Source organism: Anomaloglossus baeobatrachus, chromosome 1, assembly GCF_048569485.1.
Source record: "Anomaloglossus baeobatrachus isolate aAnoBae1 chromosome 1, aAnoBae1.hap1, whole genome shotgun sequence".
In the NCBI taxonomy this organism is placed as follows: Eukaryota; Metazoa; Chordata; class Amphibia; order Anura; family Aromobatidae; genus Anomaloglossus; species Anomaloglossus baeobatrachus.
The window spans coordinates 563,049,990-563,064,119 of record NC_134353.1 but is presented as its reverse complement, the minus strand read 5'-3'; the positions used below and the strand labels follow the sequence as shown (position 1 = coordinate 563,064,119).

At 41.0% G+C, this 14,130-nt stretch overlaps 1 protein-coding gene across 5 annotated transcripts in view; it reads right to left on the bottom strand.

Moving 5' to 3' along the window:
- MPDZ (multiple PDZ domain crumbs cell polarity complex component) overlaps positions 1-14,130 on the bottom strand; it is a 268,414-nt gene that overhangs the window by 83,590 nt on the left and 170,694 nt on the right. For 3 of the 5 annotated variants that reach the window (XM_075316964.1, XM_075316973.1, XM_075316983.1), the window contains 5 exons: positions 12,947-13,042; positions 11,984-12,055; positions 7,093-7,246; positions 3,466-3,662; positions 1,477-1,568 (listed from right to left, as the gene is read on the bottom strand). In XM_075316964.1, coding sequence (XP_075173079.1) covers positions 1,477-1,568; positions 3,466-3,662; positions 7,093-7,246; positions 11,984-12,055; positions 12,947-13,042 — 611 coding nt within the window. The remainder of the gene's footprint in view (positions 1-1,476; positions 1,569-3,465; positions 3,663-7,092; positions 7,247-11,983; positions 12,056-12,946; positions 13,043-14,130) is intronic. The other 2 variants (XM_075316991.1, XM_075317001.1) reach the window with 1 other exon arrangement.

Sequence of the window (14,130 nt, the reverse complement as noted above, 5' to 3'; positions counted from 1 at the left end):
ATACTGTTAATTAGTTTTAGATGGAGTCCAAAGATATGTGCATCTATCTTCAGTCCAAATTCAATTCACAAAACTCCTCTTTAGATTAATTAATTAAAGAAGATCAACCTGCCCACAGTCAGACATAGTGTAATTACCGGGAAAGATTGATCTGATTAGAAGGCTAGGTAATGTATCATTAGCATCTCTGTTTTTTTTTTTTTTTCTTTCAACGCAAGTATTGTCAAATCAACAGTATATTGTAATGTAATCAAGCTGTAACTGTGAGATGCCAATTCCTTCCTGGCAGATATTCTAAACAATATTTGCCAAAAAGCAGCTTGTAACCTAAAAAAAATGAAATACTTGTAGTTAACAATGAAAATACAAATTAAAAGCTACATATATACTGTATTTAACATATATTATATAGACACACACACACTGATATATATATATATATATATATATATATATACATATACATATACATATACACACACACACATATACACACGCACAATATAGGAAATGTAGAGAATAACTGTGGCACTCACCTAAATGAACATATTAATAGACTTTACTCCAAATTAAAAAAAAAAATACAGGATAGTAGCCAGTGCATTGCTTAAGAGTACAAACGGCCGTTTCGCACCCAAGCGCTTCATCCTGGTCCCGAGTACAAGCCCAAGCAGGGCATCTGTTATATACAAATCTAAAAGGCAGGACTCACTACCATCTTTAAAAACACAAGAGAATACATATTTCTAAAGGCTATCTGAAGAGTAATAATCTTTTTATGGGTGCTGGAGGGTAATAGAGAAGATACACATATTTCAGAGCATCATATTGCCAAAGGTAAAACACATAAGAAAACGCCCTCTGTCAAGTGCCCTCTTGATAAGGGCCTTGATAGTCCAAATTTAAACACCTCCAGGAATGTCATGTTAGTGATAAAACGATTTGCAGTCATTGAACATATAATGAGGGAAAACAAAGAGTGGACAGACACAATACTTTTGGAAAAAGAGGCACGGATGCACTTAGAGCTCTAGCGATAAATGAGCGGAACTACATGAGTGCATTTTTATAATGTATTTTACCCTTCGGAAAAATGATTTGATGAAATATGTGTATTGTGCTTATTGCGTTTTATCACCCAAAATAAGATTATTAGTCTGTAGGTAGTTTTGAGTATGTCTTGCCCTTGTGTTAATGGTGGTGGAGTGCCTTACCTTTTAGTTTGTATGTAACAAATAAACTCTTTGGTGCCATATTCCGGATCTGTTGAGAGCAAAAAAAATCAGCTGCCCGTACTTTTTAACTTTCCACTGTTAACATGATGTTTGAAAATTTGGAATAAATTCTATTGATCTTTTTATTCGGGTTAGTGTCGCACTTGATCTTCTCTATATTGCCTGTATATATTTTAAGAAACCTAAATTCCATCAGTGCTATATTGCTGTATATACTTTGGTATGAACATTTTTCTTTTACCTGATAAAAATGATTTTTACTTTGGATGGTGCACATTTGATAATGGATGAGGCATTCTGATGACTTCTTCCATATAATATTTGGCCATTTATCTATGAAATAAAAATGTAGGCAAAATTAGACACTAAATTATTAAAAATAAAACCAAAGATTAGGCCAGGTTCCCATCTTCATCTAGAAAAATGCCGAGCACCAAGAAAGAAATCTACAAGAAGCCCATTGCCGACCAGTAGGGTTTGTTTGACGATGCTGGTGAGCGCCACGTGAAGGATCTGTATTTGCTATGAATTCCTAATACAGAAAAGAATTCGAAAAGCGGTGTAAACCCAAGCCTTGGCTCTATGGAATGACATTGGGGGTACTCCACATTACAAAAAAGAATTTGAAAAGTGATGTAAACCCAAGCCTTGGCTCTATGGAATGACATTCAGGGTGCTCTGCATTACAGAAAAGAATTCGAAAAGTGGTGTAAACCCAAGCCTTGGCTCTATGGAAAGACATTTGGGGTGCTCTGCATTACAGAAAAGAATTCGAAAAGTGATGTAAACCCAAGCCTTGGCTCTATGGAATAACATTCGGGGTACTTTGCATTACAGAAAAGAATTCGAAAAGTGGTGTAAACCCAAGCCTTGGCTCTATGTAATGACATTCGGGGTACTTTGCATTACAGAAAAGAATTCGAAAAGTGGTGTAAACCCAAGCCTTGGCTCTATGGAATGACATTCGGGGTGCTCCGCATTACAGAAAAGAATTAGAAAAGTGGGGTAAACCCAAGCCTTGGCTCTATGGAATGACATTCGGGGTGCTCCGCATTACAGAAAAGAATTAGAAAAGTGATGTAAACCCAAGCCTTGGCTCTATGGAAAGACACTCGGGGAACTCCGCATTACAGAAAAGAATTCGAAAAGTGGTGTAAACCCAAGCCTTGGCTCTATGGAAAGACATTCGGGGTACTCCGCATTACAGAAAAGAATTCGAAAAGTGATGTAAACCCAAGCCTTGGCTCTATGGAATGACATTCGGGGTACTCTGCATTACAGAAAAGAATTCGAAAAGTGGTGTAAACCCAAGCCTTGGCTCTATGGAAAGACATTCGGGGTACTCCGCATTACAGAAAAGAATTCGAAAAGTGATGTAAACCCAAGCCTTGGCTCTATGGAATGACATTCGGGGTACTCCGCATTACAGAAAAGAATTCGAAAATAGATGTAAATCCAAGCCTTGGCTCTGTGGAATGACATTCGGGGTACTCCGCATTACAGAAAAGAATTCGAAAAGTGGTGTAAACCCAAGCCTTGGCTCTATGGAATGACATTCGGGGTACTCCGCACTACAAAAAAGAATTCGAAAAGTGATGTAAACCCAAGCCTTGGCTCTATGGAATGATATTTGGGGTGCTCCACATACTGATCCGCTGGCTTATCTGCAGCAGAAGGCTGTATTAATAACCATGCAAATCACGGGTGCTTTGAGCTTTGCGGTCAGCCCAGTGTGCTTGTCTGCATTGCCCATCGCCGCTGTGGTTTTTTTCATCTAAGTGGACCATGGGAAATATACTCATGTTTGGTTATAATTGGTCCGTAGAAAATATGCCTAAACATCAGACTCTTGAGCTTAACACTTTTTGGGTGGCAAAACCACACTGTGTGTACATGCCCTTACTGTAGGTATCTAGGCACATCATGGTCCAATGAGCCGTCATTGCCATCACAAATCAGACCTGCAATAAAACGAGGATTCTGCTCTTTGTGAAGTTCTATTCTTTGTTTTTTTTGTGGACTTATGATACAAAAATGTCATTTTATTTTGCGCTGAATGCCACATTAATAATAAAAGATCCAGGAAGATACCTTGGCTTCCACTTAACGAGATATCAGAATTCTCATTGAAAGGGAATATTTATCTCCATCGGCTGCTAAATAGAATTCAGAATCTTCATTTCCAACGACAATGGATGTATTCACTGGCGGCTTATTGACATATACTTGCCTCTAATAACTCATCGGCAATCTGCAGCCGGCCATCTTTGCCAGCTGCTCCATTTGGATCAATCCCCACGATGAAGACGCTCATTCGTGATCGGTCTTTGTTTCCAGCAAGGCTCAGGCCCAATCCAGTCTTCCCTTTCTCCAACTCTATCATATGCAACTCTCCTGGCAGGTTTCCATACCGCTGTGATATCTTTCCTAAATGGGAGGAAGAAGCACTAATTAACAAGTCCATCATGCTAAGAACAGACATGAGTAATTAGCTCTTTGCTGCAAAATTGGGAGAAAAACGTGCAGAGGTCCCCTAGCAACGACAACACATTATTACCAACAGTTCACCATAGAGAGAGGCTCAAAGCTATCTTTAGATAACCCAGTAATATCTGTCATTTGTGAGCGGATACAGGATTCACCCAACATTCAAGAGTGATTGTGGAGGGAAAATGTGAGAATCGCAAGAAATAGAAAAATATTCTCAATATTCTCCGACTGGAATATTCACACTTACCATCAATCCTTAACCTCCATGATAAAAAGTTATCCTAAAAAATACAGTGATGGAAAATGGTAACTTACATAGCTGATGTACAAAAGGATTTACTGAAAAGAAATCTATTACCAAGTTTTATCCCCTAACATGAGGACAACATGACTTAGAGACAGAGACCCTGATTCCAGTCGTGTGTTAGTTACTGGCTGCTTGCTGTTGTTTTGATAAAATCACAGTTTTATCAACCGGATTTTATCACTACAGGGCTATTAATTCTGCTGCCACATAGTTCTTCACATTCAGGAGCTCTGTATAACCCCGCCCACTACACTGATTGGTAGCTTTCTGCTTATGTACACCAAAGGCCGCTTTACATGCTGCGATATCGTGACCGATATTGCTAGCCTGGGTACCCGCCCCCATCGGTTGTGCGACACGGGCAAATCACTGCCCGTGGCGCACATCGCCCAGACCCGTCACACTACTCACCTGCCCTGCGACGTTGCTGTGACCGGCGAACCGCCTCCTTTCTAAGGGGGCGGTTCGTTCAGCGTCAGAGCAACGTCACAGCTGCGTCACTGAACCGCCGCCCAATAGAAGCGGAGGGGCGGAAATGAGCGGGACGTAACATCCCGCCCACCTCCTTCCTTCCACATTGCGGCCGGGAGGCAGGTAAGGAGAGCTTCCTCGTTCCTGCGGTGTCACACAGAGCGATGTGTGCTGCCGCAGGAACGAAGAACAACTTCGTTACTGCTGCAGCAACATATTCGAGAATGGACCCCCATGTCACCGATGAGCGATTTTGCACGTTTTTGAGACGATGTAAAACCGCTCAAAAGGTGTCACACGCAACGGCATCGCTAAAGCGACCGGATGTGCGTCACAAATTCCGTGACCCCAACCAGATCGCTTGAGCGATGTCGCAGCATGTAAAGCGGCCTAAAAAGCTGCCAATCAGTGGTGTGGGAGGGGTTATCATAGCTCCACAATCAGGAAACTGGGAGATCTGCAGACAATAAAACACTGATTTTATCAAAATGACAATAAGCCACAAAGTAAGTGACACACCTCTGGAATCAGGGTCTCTGTCCCTACAACATGATGTTCTCAGAGGAGGTAGTAAAACCTGGTGATGTTTTAAGAGCATGTGCACACATCTTCAGGATGACTGAGTTTTCCTAGGTGAAGCTGCTTTAGGAAATGCAGCGGACTACTTTTCCCTATATTTTCAACTATAAAGAACAGGTGGCTTCCAAAACGAAGCTGCCCAAAGAATGAATGTTACTTCTTTTAATAACTTTTGAACACTGAAGCTGTTAAAAGCAACCAAAAAAATTGATCATGTGCACAGCAAGGGCGTTTTTACATTCCAGTGCATTGTATTCATTTTTTGTGGTGTTTTGTTTTTTTTTAGGCAAAATCCAGTGGAAAAAGATGCTGTGTGAACATATCTAAACTGTTAAATTAAAGCAAAGCTATCAGTACAGGTGACTTTTCAGAATAGCACCATTTCTGGCCATTGCATGACTCGTATTCTGCAGTTTTCTCCAATTTTCTCATCTTCAGGCCCTCTACTTTTCAGTAGCTGACCCACTGGGAGAAGATCAGCAGCTATGATCTCTCCCATACGCAGTGCATAAAAACAAATGGCTTCTTGCTCAGATTTTCTTATGGTCATCAGCATCATAATGGTTATTATACAACAGTACTAAGTAGTGCAGCTGTGATACAGCCCTGGTAGAGGTTAAATCATTTGCTAAAAAGTGGCTGTTTTATGTGTGCTTCCCTGCCTGCATATCACTCTGCTTCTCACTCCTCCTCCTCCCCCTCGCCTCTCCATAAAGTATAAGAGGTTGCGTATGCTGACATCTCATTGTCCCAAAAGTCTGTATCACTGTGACAAACACTGATTTGAAGTTTTTTTTTTTGTGTGGCTGGTAAGTTAAGCAGGCAGGAAGAGAAGTGGCTCAAAAGTGGAGTGGCGAGTTCAGAAGGCAGAAAGAGAAGTGGCTCAAAAGTGGAGTGGTAAGTTCAGAAGACAGGAAAAGAAGTGGCGAGTTCAGAAGGCAGGAAGAGAAGTGGCTCAAAAGTGGAGTGGCAAGTTCAGAATGCAGGAAGAGAAGTGGCTCAAAAGTGGAGTGATAAGTTCAGAAGACAGGAAGAGAAGTCGCGAGTTCAGAAGGCAGGAAGAGAAGTGGCTCAAAAGTGGAGTGGCGAGTTCAGAACACAGGAAGGGAAGTGGCTCAATAGTGGAGTGGCGAGTTCAGAACACAGGAAGGAAAGTGGCGAGTTCAGAAGGCAGGAAGAGAAGTGGCTCCAAAAGTGGAGTGGTAAGTTCAGAAGACAGGAAAAGAAGTGGTGAGTTCAGAAGGCAGGAAGAGGAGTGACTGAAAAGTGGAGTGGCGAGTTCAGAACACAGGAAGAGAAGTGGTGAGTTCAGAAGGCAAAAAGTAATAGCTCAAAAGCGGAGTGGTGAGTTCAGAAGGCAGGAAGAGAAATAGCTCAAAAGCGGAGTGGTGAGTTCAGAAGGCAGGAAGAGAAATAGCTCAAAAGTGGAGTGGTGAGTTCAGAAGGCAGGAAGAGAAATAGCTCAAAAGTGGAGTGGTGAGTTCAGAAGGCAGGAAGAGAAATAGCTCAAAAGTGGAGTGGTGAGTTCAGAAGGCAGGAAGGAAAGTGGCTCAACAGTGGAGAAACAAACAAAATTTTGTCATAAGGTATATATACTTTTTTTTATTTGCCTTTATTATTGATTCACCCAAAGTTTTCTGAAACAGCAGACCGTTTAAAAGGATTTTCCTACAAAATCTAACCCACAGTAGGGAAGTAATGATCCCCATTGCTCTTGCAGTTCATTATGGTGCAGCAATGACTGACAGAGAGGCCCTCATCACAATAGGACCAGTGTAGGACGGGACTACGGGGTATTCAAAAAGGTCAAAGCATGATATATTTATTCAATAACATCCCTTACTCTTTTTGTTAAATCTCAGAAACCCCCTTAAATAATTTCCTAGAAACGTATAGCATTGGGTTAAGCAGCTTATGAAATGTCTGCATCATCATCTGAAGTTTTTATTTTTTCAAGTCATACTTTGAATTAGTTTAAAGTATTTATTTTAGGCAAAACTGACAACTTACGCCAACTGTAGCCAAACTCGTCCTCTTTCTCGGGGTCTCCGCTGAACGTGGCAGTGCCTAGCTGAGCGTTGTCAGAACTCATTGAGGTCACCGGTGCAGGGAGGAGATTGGAAAAAGTTGTTTTTTCTGAGTCTGAATCAGAATTACTAGAAGCCTTTAAAAAAATAAATCAATCATTAGGCAATGTTGGTAAAATTAATATAGGTATACAGAGCAATTCCTTTAATCTGGCATCCAATGATCTGAATGTCTAGTTATCGCACAGAAATCTATGGCATAATGGGAACTTTACCAAATCTGAAAATTATGCTATACAAGTGAATTATATGTACCCTTCTAATATTTCATGAAAAGGTGACCAGGTCTTAATAATGCTGGATTAAAGGAACGTCACTGTATATTTAGAACACATGCACACAAAGTCATTGGTTCTATTATTCAGCCAGATCAGATGCATCCCCTTCCCCCACCCTCTTAAGAAGACTCACTGATGCCAAGAGGTGCAATATGACATGCAAACCCCTGAAATTTGTAACTCAGACTCTGCTCATACACATCTGTAGTCAAATCCTGAACTATAGATGTCGAATTTTTGGAAGTCATCTGGCACATTGCTGGACGTCTAGTCATCAGCAATTGTCAAAAGTCTCAAAAGTCTTGGCAACCTGTACTGCTCCTTTAAAGAAAATCTGTCAGCAGGTTTTTGCTATTTCATGTGGGAGCAACAGAATGTAGAGACAGAGACCCTGATTATAGCAGTGTGTCACTTATTAGGCTGTGTGCTTTAGTTTCAATACAATCAATGTTTTATCAGCCAGAGACTATCACTTCTGGACTACATGTCTTGTGTAGTCCTGTCAGGCTAATATGTGTAACCACTTATTAGTAGCTTGTTGACAATGTACAGTATATACAAGAGGCTGACAGATGGGTGTAGGTGGGATTATACACAGCCCATAAGTATTAGCTCTGCTACATCTTCATCAGACAAAACAGGGATTTTATCAAAACTGCACACTAAGCAGTCCAGTAAGTGATACATCACCAGAATCATGGTCTCTGTCTCTATATTATGCTGCTATCAGATTCCATTGCAAAAACCTGCTGTCAGGATCCTTTTACAGGGAATCTGTCAGCTGTTTTTTGCTTCCTCAACTGAGAGCAGCATGATGTAGGTAAAGAGATCCTGATTCCAACTATGTAACACTTAGATTACTGGGTGCAGCCGTTCTGACAAAATCAGAATTTTTAGATTTAGCCATGTAGCAGATCTGAGAGAGCTGTCTCACCTAAACCAGGCTCTCAATAGAGAATGAACATTGACAGTGAGGTGTCAATCTGATAAGGGGGTGTGTCGGACTGCCGTGTGCGTGGCATTGTAGTCTGTGCAATGATAACTTCTGCTGGTTATATAAACAAACCAAATATGAAAGAGATCGGACCTTGACAAGACAGTAATTCCTGAATTCAATATTTTAACCCTTGCAGCATGCTGTCTTCAGCTTACATAGCAAAAACCTGCTGACAGATTCCCTTTAATCAGTAGTAACCGTAATTTTCAATGTTTGTCCTGCATAAACAACAGGAAAAAAGCTACAATGATTTCCAGAAAAACAATTCATGCAGCATTCTTAGCCAAAATCAGATCTTCCAAATGTGTGATCAACATACACTAGTATATAGGTTTCTTCTTGAAAGCCTGAAATTGTACTGTTTTCAAAGTACCACAATAAAAAGCAAAGAAAAGCATCACACTAAGCATAAAAGAGTTGAGAAGTGGTCTACGACATACCCTTCCTAATGTGCAAGGCCCTACAAGAGTCAGACAAATGGCCACTGTCTCTACAGCTTATAATAACCAGTCTGTACTGTGCTGCTCATGTATTCATTCCCGGGAATCAAAATACTTGACATTCTCCACATTACACCCACAAACTTCAATGCATTTTAATGGGAATTTATGTGATATACCAACACAAAATAGTAAGGTATAGAACAGGTATGTGCGTGTGACGCTGCCGTAGCGATAATGTTCACTACGCCAGCGATCACCACATATCGCACCAACGACGGGGGCGGGTGCTATCACTCGCGACATCGCTAGCAATTGCTAGCGATCTCGCAGCGTGTAAAGCACCCTTTACTACAGGTTCTCAATGGGAATTAGGTCTGGTCTGTGACTGGGCCATTCACACACATGAATATGCTTTAATCTAAACCATCCATTGTAGCTCTGGCAGTATGTTTAGGGTCATTGTCCTGTTGTAAGTTGAACCTACACCCCAGTCTCAAGTCTTTTGCAGCCTCTAACAGGTTTTCTTCCAGGACTACACTGTATTTGACCAGCTTCCAATCAGCTCTTACCATCTTCAATGTCCCTGCTGAAGAAAAAGCATTTTCACAGAATGATGTTGCCACCACAATGTGTGATGGTGGGAATGGTGTTTTCAGGGTATTGTGAAGTTAGTTTTCCACCACACATAGGTTTCATTTGGCCCAAAAAGTTCTACTTTTGTCCAGATCAGAGCATATTCTTCCACATGTTAACTGTGTCACTTACATGGCTATTTGCAAACCAAAAATAAGGCCGGAGTCACACTTGCGAGTGTCTCGCGTGTAACTCCTGCGAGTCTCACATCGAATCACCTGACATGGCCTGAAGCTCTCCGGACAGGAGCATCTCAGCTGCATAGAGATACATGTAACCGACCGCTCCTGCTAGCAGAGTGTGTGGCCATGCCAGGTGATGCGATGCGAGACTCAGCGAGTCAATCGCAAGTATGACTCCAACCTAAGAGTTTTTATGAGCGGTTTTGCAACATGGCTTTCTTCTTGCCACTCTTCCAAAAAGCCCAAATTTGTGGAGTGTATGACTAATAGTTGTCCTGTACACAGAATCCCACCTTATCGGTGTGTCTCTGCAGCTCCTCCAGAGTGACCATGAGCCTCTTGGCTGTTTCTCTAGCGCTGTCCTTGCTTGGAATGTCAGTTTAAGTGGATGGCCATGTATTGATAAGTTTGCAATTGTGCTATACTCCTTCCATCTTTGGATGATGGATTGAACAGTGCTCTGTAAGATATTCACAGCATGGGCTTTTTTTTTTTTTTTAAATAACCTAACCAGCTTTACTCTTATCCTCAACTATAGCCTTGACCTGTCTGGTGAGTGCCTTGGTTTTCATGATGCTAATTGAGCCCTAATGTTTTCAAACAAACCTCTGAGACCCTCACAAAAAATCTGTCATTATACTGAAAATAAATTAAACACAGGTGACTTCTGGAGGCAATTGGTCACTCTGGATTTTATTAAGCGGTATCAAACTGCAAGGGGCTGAATACAAGTGCACGCTACAATTTTCAGATATATATTTCTAAAACATTTTAAAAACCATGAATTATTTCTTTTACACTTCACTAATACTTGCTATTTAGTGTTGGTATATTACATAAAATCCCAATAAAATACATTTTGGTCCTTGGATCTGTGAGAAAAATATGAAAAAGTTCATGGAGTATGAAGACTTTTTCAAGTCAATGTGACAGGAAGAATTTGTATACAGGGGGTGAAGAGCCTAAAGCTTTCCAGCTACATAATCTAATGTCATCGATCAGGTGGCCAAGGGTTCTCCAATGAACAGCAATGAGGCCAGCTGGTTATACCCAGGTCTTAACAGCAGTTCCATACCAATAGCCATGATAAGAGCAGGTACAACTTAATCCCATCCAGAATGCAGAAGTGAGAAAAGTCATGTTGATCAATGCGAGGAGATTAGCATGAAAATAAAGACACACATGCAATACAATTTGTAAGTAAAACTAGCATTAAAGCGAATAGGTCAGCAGGTTTTTGATATGTAATCTGAGGACAGCATGCTGTAGGGGGTAAAAAAACAAAATACAACTATGCTCTCTTATCAGGCTGTGTGTGGTTGTTTACTTAAACTAAAGGATTTATCACTTGGTGATGATAATTGTTAGGTCTAGCTGGCACACAGAGCAGTCCGACATGCCTCCTGCCCTGTTTGAGACCTGTCAGTTCGACATGCCTCCTGCCCTGTTTGAGACCTGTCAGTCCGACATGCCTCCTGCCCTGTTTGACACCTGTCAATGTACAATCTCTATTGAGAGCCTGGTGTGGGCAGGGACATCTCTCAGCTCTGGTGATTTGCTCAATGTAAAACCTCTGATTAAATCAAAACGGCTGCATCCAGTAATCTAAGTGATACATTGTTGGATTCAGAATCTCTTTGCCTACATTATGCTGCTCTCAAATGAGGTAGCAAAAACCTGCTGACAGATTCCCTTTAAAAGGTGACCATGAAGTTTCAAGACCTGTTGGTCAAAAAAAAATCAGTTAGTCTTCCCAATCTCCCTACATATATGCTTGCTCAGTTCAGCAGAGCGTTTGTTCACAATGGACAGAGAACAGGCTGCTTCCAGACACCTTTATTGGCAGCTCCAAGACACCTTCATTGGCACCTTCCTTGAAAACAAAGGATTACGTATATTGAAATTCAACATGTCTAATAGCTCTTCTCCTTGTGATCTGTTGACAACTATTAGATGGTTAGTTCGTACCAATGAAATTCAGAGGGTTTGACCAACTTCAGTCTAATGTGTATGACCACCTTTAGATAATCATGCAAAAAATGCAAACCAATGTACAAAACAATCACCACTTGATGGCCATGCTCCATGGATGAGAGTAAAAACAATGATGGACACAGTAGGTACATAGGTTACTATCTCATACTTTCCATTGGATAGTCAACAAGTGCTTCACAATCTAAAAATGACACACACAGCACCACATCATAAATGGACCACAAACAAGTGCACACTAACAATGGAGAAGTATGCCCAGTTACTAAACGTCAGCACTCCGACAAACCTTAAATGGCGTGGGGGCAAAGGGGTTAGTTGGGGAACAACGGAAAGCAATTCTAACCGGATTCATTGTAGCCTACAGTGACAAGAGAACAGAGTCTTAAATGATAGAAGTCACAACCTTAGAAACAATACAGAATATGGAGGATGCTAAATTGTGTACTTGGTGTCACTGTAATGGTAATACTAAAGTGCACTAAGTATTTAGAGAGGCATAGGACACAAACATGGGGGATATGACACTTCAGATATAGGGAGATAACAAGAGGAACAGCAGATAGGATTAATGAAAGTACATAGTAGAGTTCTTAAAACATACGTAGGGGTGAAAAATGAAAAATGAATAATCTTTCATATATACTAATTGCAGGGTTTTCTGGACATCTCTACATAGATGTCCATTGGGTCTTAAGCCATTCCTCAGTATACAATACTACAATTATTTAAGTCATCCATTCTCATGGTATACCACATGGCAAATGTTTGCCATAGGAGTGATATACTGTTCATATTACAAATACTGTCATGCCCTGTTGAGCACGCAGGTGACCCAGTGAGCCACTGATCTGGAGGGATTGGAAGTGGTAGATGGCTATGTATGGATTTGTATTGCATATGGACTGGGAAAATTCATAGCCAACAAATAAAATGTAAAAAATAAGTTAGCCATATACAGTCAGTCCTTGACTGCATAAGTTTGACCCACATGGTTTTAGACAATGGCTGAATATGTATAAGTTATCCCAGTACAATGGATGGCTACCTCCAGACCTATTTAATTGCCATTAACAATTACTTTCTCAAATAAAAATGATCTTCAGTGGTGGATGTGGAGTTCTTTAGGCTTCTATACCTCTCTATTTCTACATATGCATCCAAACACTGCACCTGTTATTATATACTAATAAGCAAGCAAGGCAAGAAGAGCAAATCTGGGGAACAGGCAAACAAGTTAAAAACATCCAACCTTGTTAGTGGTGAACTGGGAGGAATCAGCAAAAGGGTTAGTGCATCTGAAGAGAGGTTTAGTACCAAAGGTGCTCTGTAAAGGCAAGGTTTGCTTCTAAAAAAAAAAGGCAAAAAAGAAAAACATTATTATTATTACTACTGTAATCCCCAAAACAAAACAATTAGAGCTAAGAAAGGGGCTGTGTCACTAAAGACAATTATGGGTGGAGAGGATTCATCATTTGGGAGACACTTACATAAAATCTTTCATATTGATGATCGTGAGAAGTTGTCAGCCCAGTAGAAACCCGGAGGCCTTCAGAAATGATCTCCATCTCACCAGAATATCTGAAGTGTCTAATCTCTGAAGTCTGCTAATCTGGCCTAAAAATGTATGTTTGTACAAATGCCTGGTACCACTCCCACAATTTTGTCTTTTCCAGCCTTCTACTTGTAGCCCATTCACAGAAAATAAAAGAAAATCTAAGAATTGGTGTTGAACAGGTACCAATCACTTGTAGTTAATGGGTGACCATGTGGCTGCTTCAAAAAGCTGAGCATAAGGCCCCTTTCACACATCAGTTTTTTGCCATCAGTGAAAGAGAGCGAGAGAGAGCAAGAGAGAGAAAGAGAGAGAGAAAGAGAGAAAGAGAGAGACAGAGAGAGAAAGAGAGAAGAGAGAAAGAGAGAAAGAGAGAGAAAGAGAAAGAGAAAAAGAGAGAGAGAAAGAAAGAGAGAGAAAGAGAGAGAAAGAGAAAGAGAGAGAAAGAGAGAGAAAGAGAGAGAAAGAGAGAGAAAGAGAAAGAGAGAGAAAGAGAAAGAAAAGAGAGAAAGAGAGAGAGAAAGAGAGAGAAAGAAAGAGAAAGAGGGAGAAAGAGAAAGAAAGAGAAAGAGAAAGAGAAAGAGAGAAAGAGGGAGAAAGAGAGAGAAAGAGGGAGAGGGGGGAGAGGGAGAAAGGGGGAAAGGGAGAGAGAAAGAGAAAGAAAGAGATAGAGAGAGAGGAAGAGAGAGAGAAAGAGGGAGAAAGAGAGAGAAAGAGAGAGGGAGAAGGGAGGGAGAGAGTGGGGGAGAGGGGGAGAGAGGGAGAAAGAAAGAGAGAAAGAGAGAGGGAGAGAAGGAGAGAGGGATAGGGGGATAGGGGGAGAGGGGGAGAAAGGGAGAGAGGGATAGAGAGAGAGAAGGGGAGAGGGAGAGAGGGGGAGA